The sequence below is a fragment of the Chionomys nivalis genome, chromosome 8, assembly GCF_950005125.1.
Source record: "Chionomys nivalis chromosome 8, mChiNiv1.1, whole genome shotgun sequence".
Taxonomy (NCBI): domain Eukaryota; kingdom Metazoa; phylum Chordata; class Mammalia; order Rodentia; family Cricetidae; genus Chionomys; species Chionomys nivalis.
The window spans coordinates 71,440,929-71,468,236 of NC_080093.1; the positions used below are offsets into that span (position 1 = coordinate 71,440,929).

The 27,308-nt window shown below is 47.2% G+C and overlaps 1 protein-coding gene across 3 annotated transcripts in view; it reads left to right on the plus strand.

The window, feature by feature from the left end:
- Positions 1 to 4,418: 4,418 nt before the first annotated feature.
- Positions 4,419 to 27,308, plus strand: part of Nsmce1 (NSE1 homolog, SMC5-SMC6 complex component) — a 31,013-nt gene continuing 8,123 nt past the window's right edge. The window contains exons 1-2 of one of the 3 annotated variants that reach the window (XM_057778584.1): positions 4,419 to 4,452; positions 11,587 to 11,732. In XM_057778584.1, coding sequence (XP_057634567.1) covers positions 11,597 to 11,732 — 136 coding nt within the window. In that variant the 5' untranslated portion in view covers positions 4,419 to 4,452; positions 11,587 to 11,596. The other 2 variants (XM_057778583.1, XM_057778585.1) reach the window with 2 other exon arrangements.

Here is a 27,308-nt window from a genome sequence, read left to right on the forward strand (position 1 = left end):
GGTCTCACTTCTCTCTTCCTCCTCCTGTGCTTTCAGGACTCACACACGAAGGTGCTTATGAGTCTGAGTTAGCTCATTCCTTTTAAGGTCACAGGATCTTGGCACGGACATATTTTGCTTTTTCATTTCCTTGTCAGTGGATGTGTAGACTGTTCCTATCTTTTCTCTCTTGCAGCAATCTTCTTGGCATGCAAGTGAGATTCTCCAGCCGAGTTCCAAAAGTCGAATTGCTGGATGAGCTCTTGCAACGTCAGAGACACCAAACTGTCCTCCGTGGTGGCTAGGATGCTTATATCTCGGCATGTGACCACAAAATGTTGGTCTCTTCTTACTCTTGGCAACAGTTCACCACTTTCATGGGTGAAAGTTTATCTTTTTTTGTTTTTATTTTCAATGAGAGTAAGGTTGAATGTTTCCAATATCTTTTTAAAATATTTATTTATTTTATGTATATGTTTTTTTTTTTTTTGCCTGCATGTATATTTGCACAATAGAAGAGGGCATTGGGTCCAATGGGACTACAGTTATGGAAGGTCATGAGCCACCATGTGAGAGCTGGGAATTGAACTCAGGACCTCTGGAAGAGCAACCAGTGCTCTCAACCATGGAGCCATCTCTCCAGGCCGCTCCACACCTTTTGTTACACCAGTGTACTGGTCAGGGTTCTCTAGAAAAGCAGAACTGATAGAATGAATATCTGTATTTACACACACACATGCATTCATATATATGGTACTAATTAAAGTGCCTTACAGGCTGAGGTCCAGCTAGTCCAACAAAAAGTCCAAGAATCCAACAGTTGTTCAGTCCCTGAGGCTGGATGTCTCATTGGAATCCTGAGGACGTAGGCTCTAATGCCAGCAAATTGAGAGCAAGGGTAAGCAGCAAAGAGCAAAAGCTTCCTTCTCCCATGTCCTGGGAGGTGTGGGAAGGTGTGGTCCAGATTAAAGGTGGATCTTCCCACCTCAAAAAATCCAGATTAATGGTGTGCATCTTCTCACTTCAAATAAATAAGAAAAATCCCTCACAGGTGCATCCATACTCAGCTTCTTGGGTTTTAGTTAATTCGAGGTACAGTCAAGTTTGCAACCAAGAATAGCCATCACAACCAGTAAACGGAATTTTTGCATCTGTGTTTTGATATAGCTGTGCTGGAGGTGGAGAGGAGCTTGGTGGTTAGGAGCATGTTCAGCTCTTGCAGAGGACCCATGTTTGGTTCCATATATATACTTTCTTCATCCACCTTATTTCACAGGTCTGTAACAGAGCACCAGCTTTTGGTTTCTATAACTTCATTTTGTGCCATTTCTGCTTTTTTATTATTATACCCTTCCTTCTGCTTTCTCTGTGTTTATTTAGCTGACATTTTCCTGCTGCTTCACTGAGAAGTTTATCTCTGTGATGAAGGCCATTAGCAAGAGCTCCCTCCTAATGTCTGTTGGATCCCAGTCCAACAGTCTTGCAATGATAGCTTTCGCACTCGCTCCCTTCGGATTCTGTTCCTTGGGTCGGAAGGCTGCTTTGCCGTCCTAGCTTTAGACACTCACTACTGAGTATTTTGCAATTTCAAGCCTGCTTTTCTTGTTAACCTGCATGTAATTTTCAGTTTTTCCAGATAGGTTATTTTTCTTTTCCAAAAAAATGTATAACAAAAATATTTATCGTTCAGACAGGCCACAAAGATGAATACAATAAACACCTGTGGGTACATCTGCCATGAGCATCACTTCTCTTCAGAAAGAAAACTCAAGTGTATACTTACAATTTTTAATTTTATTTCTTTGCAAATAGGTGCTTACAGTAAAAAAGAAAAAAGAAAAAAAAATCGCCTGACTTCCTGGCCCCTTCCTCAGAAGCAGCTGCAGTAACGGATTTGGGCACGGTTTGCGCATGGGCTTCTGGCCTGGCATGTTGTTGACTTCTAGTCTCGCTGAGCTGTGGTTCGTTGAATGTGATCTGAAGATTCTCTGGAAGTTGCCGAAGCTTTGAGGTCCAACATACAGTCAGCTTCTGTACCTGTTCCAGGAATAACTGAAGAGAACACATCAAAGCGCCTTCTCTACACTACAAGGCTAAACTCATAATTTCTCTGATCCCTTCCAGAGCATCGAGGCGAATGACCCACCTGACCGGAAACTTCCTCCTCAGCTCAGGCCTTGACTACCCTCCTCAGCGTCCTTTGTCTTGCACAGCACTTCTGTGCGAGCAAAGCTCGCTCACATTTAGACTCAACGTTTCTCGGGAGCGCGTGAGCAGCAACGCTGTCTTGGAGTGGACAGTTAGTTCAGTGCTTGGTATCAAAATGGTAAACACAGAGCCAAAACGAGACTTTGAGTCTTCGTTACTGGGGTGACAGGTCTGTTCTCCCTGGTGGATCTCAGTCATTTCTCAGTATCTGTTCCTACGGAACGGTCTTGTTTGTGGGTTCAAGAGGGACACTGAAACAAAATGTTGGGAGTATGACGTTTATTAGAAGTGTTATTAATGCCATAGACAGACAGACGGCAGCATGGAGCAAGCTGTGAAGAGAGGAATCAAGGCAGAAACAGGAAAAATACTTTCACGAGGATGCGGATGGTTTCACAGTGTAAGTCTGAGGCCTCCCTTTGTGACTCCAAGACCAACACTCTGTTCGATGTAAGCTCACTTCCCCAGCACTGAAAGACTGTTGGAGATTCACAGACCATGTCTCAGAAGCTGCCTGCCTCTGTGAGAGGGAGGAACTCCGGCAGACACTACAAATGGGTTCCGATACCACATTCTTAGGCCCACTGAACCACTTCACCTAACTGAGCCCCCGGGCTGACTTACCCTCCTCATCCTCATCTGCTGGAACGTGTCAGGGGTTGAATGTGAATAGCCAGCATCCTTCTGGTTTCTGCCATCACCACGGTGTAGCACCGGTGCTTCACATCTCAAGAGTCAGCTGTGCAAGCCCAACCAAAGGCCGCTGTAAGATGACTCTGTATTAGCTTTTCCTCTGAGATGGAGCGTGGTTCAGCTAACCATCACACTTGCAGTTGGAGTGCCAACCTTAGCCTCTCTTTGGAACTCATCTTGATGTATGTTCCAAATCTTTTGGCTCCATCCTCTAACCCGTCCCCCTCAGCACTTCCTCAGCTCCTATAGACAGAAGATATAAAGTCAACGCTGTGGTGCCAGGCTGTTCACCTCCCATTTCAGAGACAGTTTATATAAGTTTTTTTTGGCAGGAATGATAGTTTACAGTTACCGAGGGTTTACCCCACCCCCAGTGGTCCACAATTCATCTTCACAACCCTGCCTGTCCACAGTCTGACACTATTAGTCTTCCTTTACAGATGGGCAAGCTGAGGCCAGGGGTTGATTGAGTGCTTTGTTCGAGAGTGCAGAGATTTGGGGTTCAAGACCCAGGATTTGACCCTGGCCTTCCACCTCCAGAGATCAAGCTTTTAGCTACCTCCATGCTATTAGTCAACCTACTTAGTTGAAGACTTCTCCAAGGTGGACGAGAGGCAGAGTAAGAATGTGCTTTCAGAGATTTGACTACGCACTTTGTGCAACTGCATCATTAGTCACTCTCCCTGGGCCACGGTGCATTTCCAGCTCGAGAGTCAGGCCTGGAATGTATGCAAAGGAAATGCTTTTAGCGGTCAACTGGAGAGACTTCAAAGAAGTGACTCCTTTTGGTAATTTCATCAGGTCTCACAATTCTTAGGCGAGTGTGGCTAAGGCTTAACCAGCACCATGCCACACGTCTCAGCTGCTCTCCTAACTCCGCCAGCACATCAGTTCTTTGAAAGCTCGCGAACACTTCCGTATTCAGGACTTTTGTGTGTGTTCGTGTGCGTGATGTGGAGGTCAACCCTGTGGTTCCTCAGATGCTCTCCCCTCTCTCTGTCTCTCTCTGTCTCTTTCTCTACCCCCCCCCCCCGAGAGGTTTCACAGGAGCCAGTCCCGGGACCCTCTCTGTAGACCAGGCTGGTCACGAACACACTGCCTGCCCAGTAAGCACTTTACAGGCAAGAGTTATGCAACCGACTGTTATTAGCCTCGTTTAGCAGCTCCACGAATAGTCAACGCTCAACTAGTAACGGCAGAGCCAAGTTTCTAGCTCAGGCTACAGGAAAACAAAACCCACATTCTTCCTCTCCAGTTTAAAGCCAGCATTTTTAACCCACAAGACAGAACGTGGGCTCTCCTCCGCAGAGCTGGCAGCGGGGGCGGCGGAAGTCGTTCCGGGAAGTACAGAAGCCGCCCGGGAAACTTCGTAGTTTGGGACTCAACCCACAGCTGTTGAGGCGCCATAGCAACGGGGGTGGGGGGCGGGGGGCCGGAAGTACTCCCCTGGTGAGCGGGAGAACGTGCGTAACTCACCAATAGGTGTTCCCTATTGCAGCTCTCCCCGCCTCGGAGGCGGGCCCCAAGAGCGACTTCCGGCGTGACCGCTGCTGGTCGGCTTCCGGGCGTGCGGTGCGTATGAAGGCCGCGGGGCGCTGCGGGGACCAAAGCGGGCGTCGTTGGGGCGACGGGAGGACGGCAGTGGGGTCTGCGGGGCGTACGAGAGCGGTGTCCGGCGCTGACGGGGATATTGAGGCCCGCAAAGGGCACAGATTGGGACCTAGCTCCGTAACAAGTTAATTGTTTATTTCTAATTTAATTTTTTTTTTTAATTGACTTTTTGAGACGTGGTCTCACCATGTAGCCTAGGTTGCTCTGGAACTCGTGTAGCTCCTGTCTTTGCCTCTTAGTGGGCCAGGCGGAGAAAGTGCGCCTCGTCACTGTGTTCACTGTCAGATGATAGCTGCATGTACCTCTCTGTCCCAAACGACCACCCCAGCCTCGTGCCTGCCCCCCAGTGCCCCCTTTGTTTTGTTTGTGGAGCCGGTATTTGAAAGCCCGAGGCTAAATGTGTTCAGAATTATCGGTTTGTCCGATTTGGGAAAGGTTTGGGGTTCCCGTCTTATGTTGCACATAGTACTGATAACCCCAGATCACATGGCTAACCCAAGCCAAGTTCTCAAACGGAAGACTGGAGAAGTATAGATAAGGAACCTAGACTGCGGTTTTACTTATTTGTGATTATGTGTACGATCATGTTTTTCAATACGGAGTTTCTCTGTTTAGTCTTGACTGTCCTGGAATTCACTCTGTAGACCAGACTACCCCAAACTCAGAGATCCACCCGTCTCTGCCTCCTGAGTCCTGGATTTAACGGTGTACTCCACCGCTGCCCGGCAATCATGATTTTATTGTTCGTTGAGTTTGGTTTTTTTGTTTTAAATCTACTGGAAGTGGCATAAGAACAGAGACTGCTTTTGTTGTCCCACCCCCTTCTCCATCACCGTCACCTGTGTCCCTTTGTAACTCCAGTTCCCTCCTCTGTGAAAATGCCCCTCTTGAGGTTCTGGTGAGTTCGAAACCAGGCTGTGAGGTCGGAGCACCAACACTATCTAGCACAGGCCGCTCGTTGGTGCCCAGGCTTTGCTTATCGTGTGGACCCCTGAATTTTAAAGTCCTTTGGGTAAGCAGCCAGTACCTATGGTTAATCCTCTCTCAGTCTCTCTCCTTCGATGGCTGTCATAGCAGCATGTAGGCACAGCTCCTGGGCACCTTTCCTGCTCCCACTTCTGACCCCCTCCCCCAAGTCACCCCATTTGACCTTTCCCTCTGTCACTCTTCTCTCTTTGACTGTATTTACATATTTTTTATGTTATATGCCTATAATCCTCTCTCTCTCTCTCTCTCTCTCTCTCTCTCTCTCTTTCTCTCTCTCTCTCACACACACACACACACACACACACACACACACACCACCACCACCACCAGAGTCCTCTCTCCTCCTCAGAGTACTCACTGCTCTGGATTCGGCTTCCTTGCTATTGGTAGGTCTCACTGACCGTGTATGGTCCTGTGATGAATACCATTTTCAGTGTTTGGCATCCTGTGTGAATGTGTGACTTGCTCTTTGCATCTGGTATAGTTTTCTATTGTTGTTGGTTTTTTTTTTTTTTTTTTTTTTTTGAGACAGAGTCTCTATCACTCGCATTGTAGAACAGGCTGGCCTTGAACTCAGATCCATCTGTCTCTGCCTCGCTGCTGGAGAGAAAGGCATGTGCCATTATGTACAGCTTTCATGCAGTTTTGAGCAGCATTCATGCTGATGTGAGTAGCCCTGCTTTCTTCACTGTACTGGTCCACGATGTGATTAGAATCCCTTTAGATGGCTATTCCTTGGTTGATAGGCATTCATAGTGTTGCCAGAGTTCCGTTACGGGATGCCTCTATGGACACATTTCCTGGGGCCAGTATGTATATAACAATAGTGTCTCTGGGGCCACGCAAGACTGCTGGAATCTACTCCACCAGAAGTGGAAGGAAGTCGTAGTCAGGCATTCTGCTCTTACCCATCTGAAGATCCCTTTCCCTCCTGTTCCCTCCCTTTCTTTCTGTTCCTCTCCCTTCCCTTCCTGTTTTCTTCTCTCCTTTGGATTTACTTTATTATATATATGTGTATGTGTGTCTGAGTGTGGGTATGTTCATGGTGCCCTCAGAGGCCAGAGCCTTGGATCCCCTGAGCTGGACTTAGGTGGTTGAGAGGGCTGGGAACAGAACTCCAGTCCCCAGCAAGAGCAGGGCATGTTTTTAATCCCTGAGCTGCCTCTCCTTTCTCTTTCTTTTTTGATAGGCAGTCTGTCTCTCTAGCCCACACTGGCCTGATCTCAAACCTGCTCTTCCTTCTGCTAATGCCATCTGGATTCCAGGATTCCTGGGTGTTGCTGTAGCGGTGTCAGTGTGGCGCTATATTCACTTGCCCGACCACAGTAAGACTGATCAGTAAGCTTTTTCTTTTTTTTTTCCCCCGTTTTTTTCCAAGACAAGGTTTCTCTGTAGCTTTGTGGCCTGTCCTGGAACTAGCTCTCGTAGACCAGGCTGGCCTTGAACTTACAGAGAGATCCGCCTGCCTCTGCCTTCTGAGTGCTGGGATTAAAGGCATGTGCCACCACCACCGGCTGACTGCTCAGGTTTTTAATGCACTTTTACACTGTTTCTGTGCTCTTCTCTTCAGTTCTTCCTTCTTGTTCTGTCGGCGTTCTTAGTATATTCTAAAGAAGATTCTTGTAGTTATGTGTATTTTAAACACCTTCCAGCTTGTAGCCTCCTCCCCTTCCTTCCCCTCCTTTGGTATTTTTGGTGCGGGTTCTTTAATGAATCAGTCAGTAATGTATTTTATGCTTTGTCTTTTGTGACTTTTTTATCTTCTAAGGACATCTTTTTCTACTCTTGGATTATATGTTCTCCTAGTGTCATTTAAAGTTGTAAAGTTTTTCCTTTTTAAAAACCATGACCCTGGGGCTGGAGAGATGGCTCAGTGGTTAAGAGCACTGACTGCTCTTCCAGAGGTCCTGAGTTCAATTCCCAGCAACCACATGGTGGCTCACAACCACCTATAATAAGATCTGGTGCCCTCTTCTGGCCTACAGGCAGGATACTTGACTGACTGACTGAATGAATAAATACATAAATGAATAAATCTTTAAAAAAAAAAAACCATTGCCGGGCGGTGGTGGCGCACGCCTTTAATCCCAGCACTTGGGAGGCAGAGGCAGGTGGATCTCTGGGAGTTCGAGGCCAGCCTGGTCTACAAGAGCTAGTTCCGGGACAGGCACCAAAGCTACAGAGAGACCCTGTCTCGTAAAACCAAAAAAAAAAAAAAAAAAAACCATGACCCTGTAGGTTTGAGTTTGTATATGGTGTGAGGTAGGGGTTAAATTTTATTTTTCACATATGGCTTATCATTTGCCTCAGCACACACAGCAGGAGTATATACCACTGCATGCAGGTGTAAGTTGGAGGCCTACTTTTAGGATTGGTTCTCCTTTCACAGTGTGGGCCTGGGGATCAAGTTCAGGATGTCAGACTTGGGCTTGGCAGCAAACATCCCCACCACTGACGGACTCATCCGAGAGCCCACCCTGGCAGCTTTCACAGAAGGTTTGCTTTGGCCTGAGCCCTGTGCTCCACCATGTCGTGTCTCCACACTCACGCATACCTCCTTCTGAGTTCCCCATTCTGCTCCACTGGTCTGTCAGTTTCTGTACCCTTGCCATGGTTCGTTCACCATTTTTGTTCTGATGTCTGGTGGGATTAGTCTTCCCAACTTTGTTCAAAGATATTTGACATTTTGTCTGTAGTTAGTTTTAGAATCAGCTCGTCAATCACATTTGGATAATTCACAGAGCCTGCTTGAATTTTGATTGACTTTGTATTAGTCTGATAGCACTGATCCAGTGTCATTTTGAAGTGGCTTCTTTCATTTTTATGTTTGCTGCAGTTATTTTTATGTGCCATTTTGTAGATTAAGACAATTTGTGCAGCACAAGAGCTCCGTGGTAGAGAACCTGTCTATCATGGGTGTGGCAATATGTTGGACCCCCCCCCCGCATCACACACATGCATGCATACATGTAGTTCCCCTGCTTTTCATCTTTGTTACCTTTTTAGTGTGAATGCATTTTATCAACTTGTTTTTTTGTGTGAACTGACTCCATATTTGCTTTTTACCTTTATTCTGATTCCCACTTTGTTGATTGACATCGTTGTTGGAATGGATTATTTGTTTATGTCTCTTTTTCTTTCTTTCTCTCTTGCTTTCACTCTACCAAGGCCTAGGATCTTGGGGCCCCTGTATCACCAGACCTGGCTAGGAGGGATTATTTATAACTGCATTCCTTAAGCTCTGAACAAATGGACTTTTCTTAGTCACCTCTTTGGTATTGGCTTCTGACTTCATTGCCTCGCGGTCAGTCCAGTCGGTAGCCTGGCTCTCCAGCTGCCTTGGCTTGTCCTGTTCTGCAGCCAGCATGGTGGGCACAGTCATCCCCTTCATCTTCTTCTCTTATGTACACCACCTCTCCCTGTGCTCTGTGTTGTATTCGCCTTGTGAACCTGAGGACCGTGAGCTCCCACCTAGTGTGCTGCCAGGATCCTGATGAGTTGACCTTGAGGCTCATGAGGCCTCATTGTAAAGGCCGAACATTTTAAGCAGTTGTGTGTTCTTGTGTGACCTTTTGCCACTTTGTGATGCTCTCTATTTCTGCTAATCCTTTGTTTATTTTACCAGAAAGTCTCTTTTGACTCATTAATTTAATAAAAGCTCTCTCAGTTTGCAGGATATTTAGGTTTCTAGCATTTAGAAATAATGGAACATACTTTAAAATCTTGTCTAAGAGTTTTTAATCTTTAAATTGGTTTCCCTTTCTTCTCTTTTCTTCCCCTCCCCTTTTCTCCTCTTCTGTATCCCAGGGGTTGGACCTAGGGCCTGGTGCATTTTAGGTGAGCTCTCTGTTATTGAGCTATTTTTCTTCATTGTTATTATTAATCTAATTGTGTAACCAGAAATTCATGTTGCCTGTCACGCAAAGGCAGAAATTGAATCTTTAAGCCATGCTTATTCATTGAGCTGGCAAACTGGGAAGACAGAATTAAATTAAAAAAGAAAAATCTAAGCCAGGCACGGTAGTGCATGTCTTTTGTTTCAGTGTGCTCAGGAGACAGAGGCAGGCAGAGGCAGGAGGATTTCTATGAGTTTGAGGCTAGCCAACATAGTGCTTTTACATAGTTCATTTTAAGCCACCAGGACTGCATACAGAGACTTTTTCTCAAAAACAAACACAAGTCTACCTTCCTTCTCTCATCTTCAGAAAGTTAATTGACAGGGGACAGGAAACAGGCTGGCATCACTGCAGGGTGCAGTCTTGGCCCTCTGCTCTGGTGGTCAGCCTAACATTCAGGGCTCAAGATGCTTTTCTGGGTATCCTCTGCAAAGTTTTCCCTTTTATAGTCTTTCCTTGTGTTTGGGGAGAGGAGGACCAGAGTGCGATGCGTGGGTGTGTGGCTGCTGGCCTGCACTGTCCAAACAGCCAGGGCCTGCATGGACAAGAGTAGATAACGGAGAGGGGCAGACTTAGGGCTTGTTGACGTGTATATGCTGGTGAAGTGTTCTTGAAGATGGCTGGCAGGCAGTCAGAGAAAGTGGCTATGAGGAGTGTACCTTTCCAGCTTAGAGAACCAGCCCATGAAGCTGACTACAGTGACACAGTTTTTTATTTTTATGTCTTTTTTTCATTAAGTTCTTGGGAAGCCTTTGGTAGTGTTATTTCACTTAAAATCAGTTTTTTTGCCTTAAAGATATGTTTTTTTATTGCTTTATAGACAAACAGACTGAGCATAATAGCTAAAAATGTTCTCAGTCTGTTGGCCTAACGTCTTGGCAATATGCTTGTTGGAACACAGGATCACCTCAGATGAGTGATAACTGCTTCACAGTGCTGAGCTGTGCCATGAGCAGCAGCCAGCCAAAGGGGCTCGGTTGTAGTACAGCGTAGATGCGTGTGAGGACCAGGCAGGCGTGGTAAGCAGGACTCTCAGTGCCTCCACCCAGCTTCACATCCATGTGCTTAGTGCTTACTGGGCCCCACCTGCCTGGCAGGAGCAGGTGTTTTGATCTGCCTTGTGTCGTGTGTTTATCAGCTCTGATCTTTGTGGTTTGTAGAAAGATAAGTTTTTATTACATTTATTTTTGTGTGTGTGTCTCTGTGGGCGTGGATTGACACATGCGTAGCATTTGTGTAGTGGTCAGAGGACAACTTGCACGAGTTGGTTCTTTCCTTCTACCATGTGGGTCCTGGGGATTGAACTCAGGATGTGAACCTTAGTGGCAAATGTCTTTACCTGCTAAGGCATCTTGCCAGACCCAGAAGATAGCTTTCTGAGAGAGTGCAGTGGACTGTAGAAATAGCCCACAGTCCTTCTGTGATAGATGCTTTATATTTATTTATTTATTTATTTATTTATTTATTTATTTTTTGGTTTTTCGAGACAGGGTTTCTCTGTGGTTTTGGAGCCTGTCCTGGAACTAGCTCTTGTAGACCAGGCTGGTCTCGAACTCACAGAGATCCGCCTGCCTCTGCCTCCCGAGTGCTGGGATTAAAGGCGTGCGCCACCACCGCCCGGGCCCGGCGATAGATGCTTTATTGGCAGCTGGGGAGAGTGGAAGGAAACCAGAGTCAAGTGCTTCTCGGGTGTGTTCTCAGCAGTGGGTGTTATACTTTTATAGGGAGAATTCAAAGCTTTGACTTAGTTTCTCAAGGCTGTTTGAGCTGGTAAGTGGTCCAACCAGGGTCCAGACTCAGAACTGTCCAGTTGTAATTGGCACAGGTTAGGTGTTCTTTTGTGGCACTAGGCTGTTACCTGTGTTAAGTCACCCAAGTTACGGAAGTTCTTGGGAGAATATTTCTGTCATCGTTCCCACTCTGCAGGCCAGAAACTGAATCATATGGAGACTTCAGCTGCCTGCTTACCACTTCATACGCAGTTAGTCCAGGAGGCTGTGGTTCAGTTGTGGCTCCAGCAGCTCTCAGTCCATACTGCTCAAAACCAGTGGCACGAGCTTGAGCCCTGACCCGATCTCTTCACTCCTGCAGTCATCAGCACAAGGAGCCGAGCTCTGACAACCGCAGCAGTGTTTGCTCATCAACACAGACTAGGGCAGACCCCCCACCATTGCTCTCGTGCATGCAGGTGACCGTGGCTCTTCTTTTTCAGCTTCCCCGACATGCAGGGCAGCACGAGAAGAGTGGGTGCCATGACGGATGTTCATCGGCGCTTCCTCCAACTGCTGATGACCCACGGTGTGCTGGAGGAGTGGGAGGTCAGGCGCCTGCAGAACCACTGTTACAAGGTCCACGACCGTAAGTGTTGTGTCCCTGTTCCCAGCAGCCCCTGGTCTGTATTGACCTAGTGATGTTGGGATAACAGCATGAGAGGTCATCTGGAAGTCCTGACCCGACCATTCAAGACTCTGGTCTCATCTTTCTCCACCTCCCTGAAGTGACTCTGACACTTAGTCTGACAAGCAGAAGCCTGGACTCTGAAGGCGTGAGTTACAGTTCACAACAGGGCTCCAGTGTATACTCCAGCTTTGTTGTCTGTCTTAGCTAGGGTTTCTATTGCTGTGAAGAGACACAATGAAAACAGTAACTCTTATAAAGGAAAACATTTAGTTGGGGTGGCTTCCATTTTCAGAGGTTTAGTCCATTATCATGGTGTGACATGGTGGCCTGCAGGCAGACGTGGAGCTGGAGAAGTAGCCAAGTGTCCTACATCTTGATTTACAGGCAAGGGAATTGGTCTGTCTCACTGGGTGTGGCTTGAGCATATAAAAGACCTCAAAGCCTGCCTCCACAGTGACACCCTTCCTCCAGCAAGACTACACCTCCTCCCAAAAAAACCACACCTCCTAATAGCACCACTCCCTTTGGGGAACATTTTCTTTCAAACTACCACATTCCACCTCCTGGTCCCCAAAGGCTTGTAGCCATATCATAATGCAAAAATGCGTTCAGTCCAACTTCAAAAGTCCCCATAGTCTATTATTGTTTCAAACCTATTTATAAGTCCAGAGATCAAAGTCTCTTATTTCTTAACTGTAGTTCCCTATAAAATCAAAACCAAAAGCAGATTACTTACTTTCAACATTACCAAATGCAAGGAAGGGAGCATAGCAAGGAAACACTGGATAAAATCAAGACTGAAAACCAGCTGGGCAAACTCCAAACTCTGTGTCTCCATGTCTGATGTCAAAACACCCTTGAGATCTCCAATCCCTTTCATTTTGCTGACTGCACCACGCATCCTTTCTTGGGTTGGTTCCACTCCCTGCCAGCAGCTCTCCTCAGCAGGTGTCCCACGACTCTGGCATCTCTAACATCTTCCAGTCTCCAACAGACCAGACTTCAGTTTCGCAGCTTCATGCAATGGCCTCTCTAGGCCTCTTTCAAGGACACTCCTGACACATGCCTGGCCTCAGTGGCTTTCCTTAGTCGCAGAGGCAAATTCCATAGCCTTTCCTTTTCTTCTGTCCCTAATTCCAGAACCACATCGCCAAAGCTGCCAGTTCTGCTGCTTATTGGGGTGGAACATGGCCTTCTTGTTCAATTACATCTTCACCAGCTCTCTGTTTTCCATGGTTTCCTTCACTGTCTAAACTTGGCTGTTCTGGAACTTGCTCTGTAGACCAGGCTGGCTTCAAACTCAGAGATCTGCCGGCCTCTGCCTCCCATGTGATGGGATGAAAGGTGTGGGTCACCATTCCTGGCTCTAAGCTTCCTTTTAGTTCCTTCTCACAAATTAGAAACTTAGCTGGGTGGGATCTTGCCCTGCAGTCACCATTCTCTTTATTCTATTTCTTAATATATTTATCTCCTTGAACACAGGATTTAGCTCTATTCTGCTTCCTGGTGCTCCTTTTCTCCTCAAATTTTACATTTTGTTATTTACCCTGCTTAGCTTTCTCCTTTTCATTATAAATCTCCATCAGAGTTAACACTAATAACCACACAACAGAGTCTATACTGGGCTGTTTGTAGATTTCTTCTGCCAGCAGAATAAATCCAAAATACTTTAACCTCAGACAGACTTTTGGACAAGGACAAAAATCAGCCATGTTCTTTACCAAAATATCTAGGCCACATACTAACATTCTTCTCTGAAACTTCTTGATCCAGGCACCCACAGTTCAAATCACACCCAGCACCACTGTCTTCCAAACTTCCTTAAGCAGCACTTAAGGCATTCAACTGCTTCTCTAATCCACAGTCCCAAGGTCTGTATTCCTTCAGACAAAATCGCAGTCAGGTTTACCACAGCAATACCTCAGTCCCTGGTATCAACTTCTGCCTTAGGCTTTCAATTGCTATGAAGAGATACAATGACCATGGCAGCTTTTATAAAGAAAAAACATTTAATTGGGGTGACTTCCATTTTCAGAGGTTTAGTCCATTGTCATCATGGTGTGACATGGTGACGTGCTAACAGACATGGAGCTGGAGAAGTAGCCAAGTGCCCTACATCTTGTCTGTCTTATGGGACATGGCTTGAGCATATATGACCCTCAAAGCCTGCCTTCACAGGGACACACTTCCTCCAACAAGACTACACTTACTCCAACAAGGCCACATCTTCTTATAGTACCACTCCCTTTGGGGGCCATGTTCCTCCAAACCACCACAGTGTCCTTTTCTTCAAGGTGGGGAGAGTGAGCGTAACTCATGGGATCCTGAGAGTTGAGTGTTTAAAGTAGAATGCCTGGCACTGGAAGAGTGCTAGGTGGCTGTTGTTAGGAAGAGGGCAGCTTAGCAAACTGGCGGGGCACAGCCTTAAGACACAGCCAACCATGGAACAGGTGCCAGTTGTTCCCTGGGCTACCCTTACGCATTTGGAGCCTCTCCTCTGCAGGTCATGGGAGGTGTGAGATGGTACTTGGGGATGGGGGTTGGCACATACTGAGGCCTCCAGTCACTGGAGACAGTAGAAACACGAGGTCAGTAGTGAAAGATCCCTGGAAGCACAGAAAGCCGACCTTGCTGAGTGTCTATATGGGCAGATTGGTAACCGAAAAGGAAAGTTGACATTACTTTGCAGTATTACTGTTAGTTTCTGGGAAAGTGCAGAATTACTTTCCTTGCTCAGGAAAGTACCAGAGTGGACTCGAAGGCTGTGCTGTGTAGTCAGAGGTGCTGGCTTTTGTGTGGAAAGGTGCAGAAGGAGATGGTCAGTGGAACCAGACACTTCTTATGCTGTCTTCCTTTATGAAGGAAGAAAACTGAAAGTGAACACATTAGAGTGTTACTGTACTCTTTTTTTGTTTGTTTTTTTGAGACAGGGTTTCTCTGTGTAATATAGCCCTAGCTGTCCTGGAACTCGCTTGCTAGCTCCTTAGACAAGGCTGGCCTTGAACTCACAGAGAGTTCACTGGCCCACCTCTGCCCCTCTGGTATTAAAGGAGTGCGCTGAGACTGCCTGGTATTGTTAGTGAGCCCTTGACAGTCTCTTCTAGCTCATGGCAATGAAAGTGTTTGATTTTGTTCTACATTTTTGTTTCCCTCCCTGTATTTCTAATTTTCAAGGGAAAAATAGCTTTAAAAAAAGTGAGCCCAGGCAGGAGGAGTGAGGACAGGGGTGGGGCCGAGGACAGAGAAGAGAGGACACCAGGAAAGCACATGCAGTTGGAGCTCTATAGAAGGAGGTGGTGCCCATAGAGACGAGGGCGAGTGGACCGAGAGAGGAAGGCAGACCGTAGAAATGGGGTTCCTTCGAGATGTGCTGTGGGGAAAGAGTGAAGGAAGGCAGGAAGAAACCTGCTCTCTAAAGCAGTGGGTCATGAAACACTCTGGGAAGTTCCAGGAACGGGCTGATGCCCAGGAGCAAGTGGAGGCTGGAGGCCTGAGTGGAGCAGCCTGCTGAAGTGACCTCTGCTCTGGAGCTGAGCTTACTGGCCTAGATAGGACGGAGTTATGTCAGATGATGAGAGCTCTGAGCCCCGGGAGGGTTTGGAGCAGGGAAGTGTGATTAATGCCTGCTTGGGAGCTGACCTCTAAGAAGTCTGTGAGCTGCAGTTGCCTGAACAGCAGTGAAGGGGAACTTGAGACTTACTGAGAGGGAGTCTTAGACCTGTCTCCCTGCTTCAAGCCCCACAGGACTTGACATGTACCCCTCAGCATCCTCCAGAGGTGGCCTGGCCATGCGCTTGCGCTCTCTCTCTCATGCATGTGGAGGTCAGAGGGCAGCCCTGGTGTTGGCATTTACCTTCTACCTTGTTTGAGGCAGGGTCTCCTGCCCAAGCTTCCGGGATTCTTCTGTCTCTGCCCCATCTCCTCCTGTGAGCACTGGGATTAGATGTGTACCACTGTGTCTGCTTTCCCTGACTGCTGGGTATTGCAGCTCAGTCCTCAGGCTCGCACAGCTGAGACACATCTCTCTAGCACAAGACCATCTCTTAGCTACGGGGCAGTTTCTGCCTCTTCCTTTTGGTTTCTTGCTGACAGGATAGGTTTGTGGTGCTGTGCTGGTGCTGTACAATGCCTTAGTGCTGGGAATCAAACTGTTCTTGCCTTTATTTGACCTCTAAGTTGTGACCTAACTTTGGAAAGTTCTGTAGACTGTGGTCTAGGAGTGGATTTACAGCAGTACTCCCTTATCTGCTGGGATATGTTCCGAGATCCCCGAGTGCACGACTGAAATTAGGACTAGGACTAAAGCATGGATGTAAGCACAGCAGGATAAAGACCAAGAATGTGTACTCCTGTCCTCATGCCACTGTCCTGTCCTGTACTCACTCGACTGTGGCTGGCACGTGGTAAGTAAAGAACCAGAACGTGGCACCTTGGCTAGGCGAGGCTTCTGAAGCTGTCACACTGTGTGCAGCCTCTCTTCCTTTTCTTTTCTTTTTTTTTTTTGTTTGTTTGAGACAGGGTCTCTCTGTGGTACTGGAACTCACTCTGTAGACAAGGTTGACCTTGAATTCATAGAGATCTGCCTGTGAGTGTTGGGATTAAAGGTGTGTGCCACCACACCTGGCCATGTGCACCAGTTTTTGTGCCTGCACGTGCTGAAGCAAACAGGATATAGCCAGTCTGTCATTTCCTGCCCACTATTAAAGAAATAAAAGGGCCACTTTCCAAGAATTTTTGTTACTAGAGATTTTAAAACAAATAATAATGGAGATAAATGATGTGAAATTAAAAGTGCTTACAAGACCGAGTATTATTTCTTTTATACTTTGAAACAGTGCCTAGGAAGGTCCCTTGTACAATGAGAAAAGCATTTTAAGTGTGGTACAAAGCAGCAACTGACCTGTAGGGCATTGCCCCGCTATTGCCGCGTTCATGCACACCAAAAGCCCTGCTTGTTCTAACCTCCCCTTTTACTGCCTGTAGGGGAGTTTATTCCTCATTCTCCTTCCAGGGCAGAGTGTAGATTGTCCTGAAGTTCTGGTGTAAAGCCTTCTGGCTCCTCAGAAAGAATCTGGAGACTTGTCTGTGTTTTGAGAGAACTTAAATTCTATCCAGGGTTTCTATCCATGTGCATGTACACTGTTCCAGCAGTACAGCCTGAGGCTGCCAGCTCAGCTCTGTGCTAGGAACTGGTGACTGAGGCTCACAAAACATATCATGTCTGCAGACGCCCCTTGTAATCATAGGTACACAGGACATTTAGAGAACAGAGGTCACGACCTAAGTGGAGGATTTCCATATTGGGTGTACCCCAAGCAGTCCAGAGATGGACAAGGTGCCAGCGAAGGCCAGTGAGCTCTTGAGAGACATACTGTGGGGTCCCCTGCCCCACACTAGACACAGACTGCTTTCTCCATTCTCCAGAGAGTGACTGGTATCCAGCAATTCACTTAAGTTTGACACTCTGTGAGATTAACATCAGATTCCACAAGTTAAAGGGTGACAGTCCCACACACTGTCCCAATTCCAGGTGCTAGTTGCAAGTCTTGGGTCACCTGCACTTCTGACTGTAAATCAAGGGCTTTTGTGACCCCATCCCTGTTAGATAATTTGCCAGACTGACTCAGCACTCAGGAAAGTACTCTATCTATATACATTTGCTGGTTGATTATTAGTGGATTATCCGCCCTAGTGATGTTGTGATATGACATCATTTATAGCTGTTCTGAGATGCATGTGGCATGTTGGCTGTAGGCTGGCCATGTCTGCTGTCAATTATATAGCTCAGACATAGGCAGATAGAGGAAATGTGTAGTGTGGGGCTTGGAAGGTGAGATGGCATGGTGCTTTTGAGCCTTCTAAGTATACCACCCTCCTGGAACCTGAAGCTCCTGGGGTCCCACTACTGCTCAAAGGTTTTATGAGGGTCTCATTCCATAGGTCTAATTGATTAGACTGTACCTATTTATAACTCAGTTTCTAGCCCTTCCTCTCTCTAGAGTTTGGGGGATTTTGATGCTGACAGTATCTTTCTGGTGACCAACCCCTACCTTGAAGCTACCTAGAGTTTCCTCATTAGAACAAAAGGTACCCCCTTCACCTTTTTCACCCTGGAAATTCCAGGGCTTTTAGGAGTTCTGTGTCAGAAACAGGGCAGAGGCTGGGTGACATTTCTTGTATGATAGGCAGCAATGGGGTAATACTGCAGCTGACCCGGCTGTCAGCTGTGCAGGGCACAGCCATGGCAGCCTGCCCAAGCTGAGCTGGAGACACATCCAGAGCACCTCAGAGGTTCTCAGTGTCAGGAGAGTCCCTGTCACCAGAGAAATGACCTCTTGAAGGCCAGAGAGCCAGGCAGCTTCTGGGAAGACTGGAAGAGTTGCCACTTCTAAGCCCAAGAACCCTCTCCGTAAATTTAAGTAAGAGATATAGATTGGTGGCTGGCTGGCAAGATGGCTCAGTGGGTAAAGGTGCTTTCCACTAAGCCTGATGACTTGAGTTCATTCCCCAGGACCTACGTAGTGGAAAGAGAAAACTAACTCTCTGGCCTTTGCAGAGATAAACAACTGTAAAAGAAAATCAAATTAAGAATACAGATTAAGGGGCTGGAGAGATGGCTCAGAGGTTAAGAGCATTGCCTGCTCTTCCAAAGGTCCTGAGTTCAATTCCCAGCAACCACATGGTGGCTCACAACCATCTGTAATGAGGTCTGGTGCTCTCTTCTGACCTGCAGTCATACACACAGACAGAATATTGTATAATAATAAATATTTAAAGAAAAACCAAAAGAATACAGATTAAGCATTCCTAAAGCAAATGCTCCACAATTTGAAACCTTCTGAGTACCAGCCTGGCACAGATAGAAGGTTCCTCACCGAGACTTGCATGCATATTCTTTAAGCTATTATATAAAATTGTCTTTGTCGTCAGGTGTGAGTAAATTTCGTGATTAGACTGGGTTCTCATCCCAAGATGTCTTGTTATGTATAGTCAAGTCTGAAAAAGATCCAGACTGCCTGCCTGTAATTCCAAGTCTGCCCTGACTCTGAGGGAATTGTGGTGAAGAGAAGGCAGTACCTGCTCCTTTATTTTATGAGGCCTGCGTCCTGTGTCATTGTCACGTCAAGAAACAAGTCATAGACTGCGGTTTACCATGAGCATCTCAAACCTTGATGAGCTGAACCCAACAATGTATGAAAAGATGGTACAGATGATCAAGTGGGCTTGTTCTGGGAGTGGAGGGTGAGTTTGGTGTTTGAAAAGTCAACCAGTGCTGGGCGATGGTGGCGCACGCCTTTAATCCCAGCACTCGGGAGGCAGAGGCAGGCGGATCTCTGTGAGTTCGAGACCAGCCTGGTCTACAGAGCTAGTTCCAGGACAGGCTCCAAAGCCACAGAGAAACCCTGTCTCAAAAAAACAAAAAAAAACAAAACAAACAAAAAACAAAAAAAGGAAAAGTCAACCAGTGAGGTCATGGAGCTCAGCTGCTAGTGTTTACCCAGCATGCATGGAGTTCTGGGTGTCCCTCTCAGATGGGCTGCAGCATGGAGGAGATGTTGTGCTAGGATTCTGCTCACTAAAGTGACTGATACGTATTATGTGGGAAGATGCTTTAAGAAATACGTTTTACTGTTGTGTGTGTGTGTGTGTGTGTGTGTGTGTGTGTGTGTGTGTGGTGTAGGGGTTGCCTGCCAACGCGTGCTTATGGAAGTCAGCTTCTGTGCAGTCTGTCCTTCCACCTTTACCTGGGTTCTGGGGCCTGAACTCTGGTTCTACTGCCTCCATGGCAAGTGCTTTGCCAACTGAGAATCTCTGAAGCCAGGAGACATATTGAGACAAGGTAATGTCCACTTGGACCCACTGGCTCATCACCCACTAGCATTTCTCCCTAAATTCTTCCTCTAGGGACTGTTGGTGCCACTGACACCTTGGTGTTGATTTTCCTGTAAGTTTTATGTTAATTTTTAGTCAAGTTTAAAAATTATCATTTTGAAGATAAAATATCTAAAATGTTAGGTATAAAAAAATTAAGGGTTGGGCAAATGCCTTTAATCCCAGCACTTGGGAGGCAGAGGCAGTCAGATCTCTGAGATAGAGGCCAGCCTGGTCTATAAAGCGAGTTTCAGGACAGCCAGGGCTGTATAGACCCTGTCTCAAACAAACAAACAAACAAACAGACAAACAAAAAATATTTTTGGCTAAAGAGATGACCCAGGGATTAAGAGCTCAGGGATGGCTACTCTTTTCTTTTTCTGTTTTCCTTGTTTTTTTTTTTTTTTTTTTTTTTTTTTTTTTTTTTTTTTTTTTTTTTTTTTTGAGACAGGATATCTCTGTGTACTCCAAACTGTTGTGGAATTCACTATGTTAGCTTCAAACAGAGATCTACCTGCCTCTGCCTCCCAAAATCTGGAATTAAAGATGTGTGCCCCCACTGCCTATCATTTGGGGTGGCAACTCTTGCAGAGGACCTGTGTACTCAGTTCCCTGCATCCACACCGTGGCTTACAAACATTTGGAACTCCAGTTCCAGGGGATCCAATACCCTTTCTTGACCTCTAGCATATGGAGTGCATAAGCATCCAGGCAAGCAAAACACCCACAGATACTAAATAAATAAATACCTCTAAAAAGTGGGAAGATTTGAAAACTTCGCAGTAAGCCTAACACACAACAAGTGCCTGCCATCTGCTGTATAAACAGCTCAGTGAGTTTGGTATCCACCGAACATGGGAGTCTTCCCAGCATTTGCAAACCTTTCCCTGCCTCACCCTGCTGTGACTCTAGCAAGCTGCTGACACACCTGCACTGCTTTCCTTGTTCTGGTGAGTCACGTCATGCTGACCTTTTAGCTATGTTCCATTCTGTCATATTGTAAACACCTTCCCAGAGTAATTAGAAGCTGGCTCCAAATAAAATGATCTTGTATTTTTAATGAATTCATTGTGCATCTATCTTCCGTGGCTGTGATGAACAGTTAATAGGCGCACCTGAGTCTGGGTGTGTTTCCCCTGGAAGGGGTGCTAAGATGGGGTGGAGTTCTGTGGGCGAGTCACTGGACTTCATCAGGAGAGGGACTGTGGAAGGAGAGAGGGTGTGGTTAAGAGTAAAGAGATTGGCCTGAAGGTGGGACACTGCATTTGGCTCCACTCAGACAATACATGGAGCAGGGCAGAGTGCAAGGTGCAGGGTATCAAATGAAGGTGAACGAGTGGCCTGTGCAGAGGGGGACCCCAGAGTCCTGGTGACAGTGCATGCCTCCACCCACATCTAGCCCCCAGGGATTGTGTTCCACCTCAGACCTGCAGGATAAAGTATTGAAGGACAACAGCTGGGCTGTACAGCAGCTGGGCTGTGTAGCAGTTGGCTTCGAGCCTGTTCTGTACAGGGACTGCTCCTCCCTGGGAGGAGGAGTGTGGAGGCCTTGGGTAGGTTGGTGCAGACTGCTGGCCTGGGGAAGCTGGAAGCAGGCAGATCCAGGGGATGCACACTTGGCCTGAGTTGAAGCAGGGAAGCTTTTCAATTAATATGTCCTGGCCATGATGACCCTGTTAGCTCTGAGTAGGGGCTTTGTTTCCTGTGTTGGTTGTTAGGGCTGTGGTCTGACTTCACAAGTCTAGTTGGAGCTTGAGAAGCTGCCTGAGCTAGGCGTGTGGCTGCCTGGGCTACCAGCTCATGGTTAAATTTTGAGTATGGTTGACCACTGCCTGTCTGTCCAGTTTTTGGAGAAGATATCTTCATCCTGCCTCAGTCAGAAATTACAACTTCATCAGATGGCCAGGGACCAAGGTGGATCTTTAAATCTCCTCACAGGAGGCTTCCAGCCCACAGTGGAGTTTGAGAACTGGTAGAGCCCTGTGGTGTACACTGCCCTGAAGGGTCTAAGTCAGTAAACATGCAAAAAAGGAAACACCACGTGTGTGTCTGCTTGGTTGTTTAATAAAAACCTGGCTGAGTGCGCAGTTGTCATAACCTGCCCCTTAGGTGGAAACCTGAGAAGAACCTTGCCCATCAGGGATACAGTAAAGTGGGGTGCTCTGGTTTTAGCTGGGCCTCTCCTGTCCCCTGAAGTGCCCCCTATCAGATACTCCTCGAGGGCACTGGGAAGCACAGAGCTGTCACAGCTGCTGCTTCTCTAGAGGGTAGGTTGTAAGAGTGGTTGTATAGAATCTATACTAACAAGGTCACCAGTAAAATTCTGCTGCAAGTAGTTTGCATAGTCTGTGGCCATTTGTGCTGACGTTCAGAATTCAACCATGCTGGAAAAGTGGCAGCGTGGAGCAGTGCTGCACAGAAGAGCTCTGGCCAGAGGAACGTGCTTGCATGGGTATACTGTGTACACGGGTGACAGTGCTCATGGGCATTCATGCCAGAGGCTGGACAGTTAGGTGCTCTGTAGTGAGCACGCCGCCTGTCTTATTTGGTGAAGCTGAACAGACTTGCTTGCTAGAATGTCTTCCTATGGTAAACTGTGGCTACAGCATGTTTGGAAATGGGCCTCTGAACAAAGTGTCTAGAACCTGAACTGGCTGACCCATGCAGAGACCATGCAGGATGACCATGAGTCTGTTGAGGTCAGCCAAAGAGACCCTGTCTGAAAACCAAACAAAAATACCCACATCCTTTTGTATTGTGCTGGTTAGTTTTATGTCAACTTGACACAAGCTGGAGTCATTTGGGAAGAGGGGACATCGATTGAGAAAATGCCCAGACCAGACTGATCTATGGACAAGTCTGTGGTGCTTTTTCTCTACTGATTGATGTGGGCAGGCCCAGCTCATTGTGGGGGGTGCCACCCTTGGGCTGGCGGTCCTTGGTGCCATAGGAAAGCAGGCTGAGTAAGTCCTGAGGACTGAGTCAGTCAACAGCACTCCTTCACATCCTCTGCTTCAGTTCTGCTTCCAGGGTCCTGCCCTGAGCTCCTGCCCTGCCTCCCCTTAGCATAAGACTGTGGTGTGGAACTGTAAGCAGAAATAAACCTATTCCGTCCCAGATTGATTTGGTCATGGTATTTTATCATAAGATTAGGACCCGCGTAAGGCAGGAAAGTCCATCTCCTTATCCCAGCCTGGAGTCAATCTGCCAGGTGCCCTGCAGGCTATGTTTCTATTTCTTGACCTGACTCCTGATAATGGAGGAGACAAGTTAGGCAGTCGTGAGCCCAGGGGTTTTCCTTTTAAATGTCGTTGCATGGAAGAACAGCCACAGAAGATGGAGACCAGTGCAGGAGGCTTCAATCCATGCTGAACCAGAAGGATGACTTTTGTAAGATATTCTCTCTGACCTGTCACGGCATATTGTCCTAGGTGGTGGTTCCTGAGGGTCGGCTCAGAAGAAAGACCAGTGCTGGGGTGAGCCGATGTGCTGGTGCTGAGAACTGTCAGATTATTCTATGCTTCATGAAAGGTGCTCCACCTCTCACCCTGCCCTCTAGCATGGCACACTGCTGCACTCGATCATGCTGCAGGGGAAAACCCAGAGCCCCTATGCACCCTTTGTGTCCTTCTTGCCAGCCTTTCCTTTGTTCAGGGGTTCTCAACCTGTGGGTCGAGACCCCTTTGAGGGTTGAACGATCTTTTTACAGGATCACATATCAGATATCCGTCTTATCAGATATTTACATTATGATTTATAACAGTAGCAAGATTAGTTATGAAGTAGCGGAATAATTTTATGGTTGTGATACTGTAGTAGAGGGTCTCAGCATCAGGAAGGTTGAGAACCACTGCTCCAGCTGAAGAGTCTGAACTCTCAGACAGCTTTGCCCAGCACTGGGATCTGTGGCAGGGCCTGGCTCACTGGTAAACTCAGCAGGGCCTTCCTGTTATCACAGGACAAGTTGGCTCACAATGGTTTGGTCCCCAGGGGCTGATTTTTACTCTTATTTTTTCTACCCAAAAATAGCATTTTCTATCTTTGGTGCCTCATTTAAAACAAAAAATACTTGTTGGCCAGTGGTTAGGGCAGCAGACTTCCTGGCTGCCTGCTGTCAGGGTACAGTGTGCAGTGAACTGTAGTCCCATAGCCTTAGGAGCAGGCTCTGATTTAGCAGGAAGTACATCAGGAAAGGCAGACTAAACTCAATTATAAAAAAAGGAAAAATCTAAGCCAGGGGAAAGTGGTCTCAGTGGACTAAACTCTCGAGTCAGAGGACTGCTTTGTTTGGTGCGACACCCACCCCGTAAAGCTGGGCCCTGGGTTCTAATTGCTTCTCTGTCAGGCATACCCTAATAGAGAAGCAGCAGAGCCAATGGGTCTTTGCCTTTGCCTTTCTGCAACCCATCCTAGTGTGGGACCAGACAAGGACTATACCAAAGGAGGGGGGCTGGACTTGGCATGCTGGTGACAGCCACTTACTTTCCAGCGCATCATCTCTGACTTCAGTAGCCCTTCTGGTGACTTCATCTGGGGTACTATAGCTTTTGTGCTCCACTCCCTTCTGGCAGAGCCCCGTTTTGTGACTGAAGTGATATGATGGGGCTGGGAGCTGGTGTGGGAAGGCCTCAGATTTTCTATACTGAGGGCGTGTGGCTTAGTGCCCGGGGCTGCGGATCTGGAGTCTGGCGGGTCAGCTCCATGTCCAAGTTAGGGAAACTCTGAACACATTGTTTACTCTCGAGGCAGCCAGTGTATAAAGAGGACATTAATATTGCACCTGGCAGGGTGGTTGTAATGCCAAGTGCACCCCACCAGTGTCCGGTGCCCAGCAGGCTGTAAGGTGCATCACAGCTACATAATCCCAGCCTAGAAGAAAAGCAGGTGCCTGCATGACAAGTAAGGAGAGAGATCCTGGTTAGGCCCAGAACCTGTTCTCCTCTAGCTCTGTACTCCACACTGATTAGCTCGCGTGGCCCTTGGTGTTTGAAGTTTGTGCCATTTTTCAGGAGGTTCAAGATGCTGAAAGGAGGTTTGATGTGAGTAATGGTAATCGACACTCTAAATCCTTCACATTAGGATCTCATGACTGGAAATAGTTGCCCTGGAGTCACATGGGGCCACATGCTATCTCCTGTGACTTTGCAGGCTTGCAGCCTGTAGCTTCCGACCAAGACTTCTTGGAGCAATAGAGGCAGACCAGTGACCACTCAGTGTTCAAAGACTGCAAGGGTGGGAAGCACCATCCTGTGTAGCCCTGGCACCGGGTGACAGCATCCTCAGTTTTGGTAGCACAAGAGAGACCCCAGTACTGGCTAGATTAGAATGGAATGTGCTGGGAGGCCTCTGGGAGGACACGGGGCTGCTTGACATCCGGGGCCAGGCTAGGGACCAGGCACAAAACACATGCCAGAGTGGTCTTCCCTGTCCTAGTGGCTGCTGGGCTGGCAGCAGCACCAGCTGGCCTTTGTCCTAGCACACATCCATTGGCTTTTGGGTCCCCTTCTGACTGACTTAAGCTCTTGGCTTCTCAGGGACTTCCTGTATCTGCTTTTCTGAATAGAAGTCCCTAGAATTACTCCCACCTAAGCCATGTGATAGAGAAAGACAGATTGAAGAAGAGAGGAAGCTGTGGTCTTGATTGGCTGAGTTAGCCAGACATTATCAGGTGCAGGTGACTCCTCGGTGGCCAGATGTATTAAGCGGGGACCATGCTGAAGTACTGCTTGAGAACTATGGAGGGCAGGGCTGGGAACTCTGGCTAGGCTCATCGAGGATGAGCCTGGCCAGGAGGTTGTGGAGAAGAGAGGGTGTGTAGGCCACACCTACACTGCTGAGAGCTGTGTAGGCCAGCTGGAGTAGTTGAGGGAGGGACGGAGGTAAGAAGAATGTATTGGCCTTCAGAGATGAAAGGGGAGACGTGTGTGCTCAGAGAAGCAGGTCTCTGCTGCTGGCCCTGTTGCCACCAAATAGCAAAGCCAGTTTGGAGACAGTGGGGGTTTGGGGACCTGTTGAATACAAGGTCATCAGTGGAGGCAGCCACAGAGCCTGGCCCCTCTGGAGGATTGTGTGAAAAGAGAGTTGGATCTCATCTCGCCCCCAGAGTACTTGGAAAGTACAGTTTGCTAGAGTGCCTTTGATCTGCCCACAGACTACATTTTTCTGAATGACACCTTGAGGTATTTCTTTGGTGGAAAATGTGAATTGTCCCTTTCAGAAGGAGGTAAGACTTGTCCCTTATGTCACTTTGGGTGAACAGGCTGATCCTGTTTACAAGGGTTATTGTTATTTACTCAGTGAGAGGTGGTGATGTAGAAGAAACTCAGAGTAATAGGACCGATCTGAAGAGATCATAAGTCGATTTGCTGAGGAGACCTTCCGTCACACAGTGGAACTTAGCTAAAGGAGCTCTGCCTCCAAAACACTCTAGAGGGTCTGCCAACCAGGCCTGTTGGATGCTAGGGTATAAATGTTTGTTCACCAGGATTAACCAGCTTTTAGGCTCCATTCTCTTAACAAAGGACATAGCACTGATATAGAACCAGGCATTAGGCCTATCCCCCAAAGATGTACTTCTAATAGCAACTCAAGGGCACAGGGTCACAATCATTAATAGTTCTGGTCACCATTAAGTCCCTGTGCTTTTAGCAGGAAAAGCACTCACTATTCTGCCAGGTGGGCAGGATAGATCTGAGCAACAACTATTGGAAAAGAATAACACTGGTGTGCCTAAGAGCTATTTCTGATAATATTTTTTCCTCTGTGTAAATCTCCCATCTTTCCAAGTAGACAGACTTGCGGTCGCCTGTCTCTGTTTAAATTGTCTGAAGTGTGACTTGGGGCTGGAACCTGAAGGAGATTTAAGGATGATAGAGTATGTGAAATGTATAAGTTCATGGTATATATAAGTTAGTGAAACTTTCTGCTCAAGGCCAGCTCTTCCTTCAGCATCAGCCAGAGCCGGATACACTTGTCATTCATGTCTAAGCGTGTACAGTGATTCCTCCCTGGGAAGGAGTGCTGTTTCTAATACAGTGCCTCCCAAGCACCTGGCTCCCTTGCCAGAGTCAGTGTCAGTCTTCCAGAGTTGGTGCTTGGGGGTCAGAAAGTGTCCTCAGCCTGCAATGGGCCTGGGCTATGTGGGGAGCCATCTCATGCCCAGGGAAGCTCTCATGGTGGGAGACAGCAGTGGGAGGTGAGACTGTCAGTTCTAAGTCCTGGCTTCCATCTGCATCACTGTTTTCCACCTATTAGCTACTATTGATTTTTCATTTAACTTGTATTTATTAAAAAGAAAGCCAACGCAAACACGTGTATGTTACTGTTACAGTGGTGATCTGTTATTAGCTGTACAACCTGTCCCTTTGGTGACCTCAGTGAGCCTGGTTCCTTAATGTGGCATGTCCTCTGCTACCAATACGACCTTTTGGTTTTTAAACTATCTTCATTTTCATTACACAAGGTTGGAAATACCTACTTTCTGTAGGAAGCCAAATGGCCACAGCTTATGTCCCTGCGATGAGCCCTTTCTGAGTCTCCTTCCTAGTGCTAGCCTTAGTAATCTACAGAGAGTAGGAGAGCAATTGAGCCCTTCCCTTGTGTGCGATTCACTTGTTTCTGTTATTGTTTTAAACATAAACGGTGGCATGTTTTCGGTTTTTT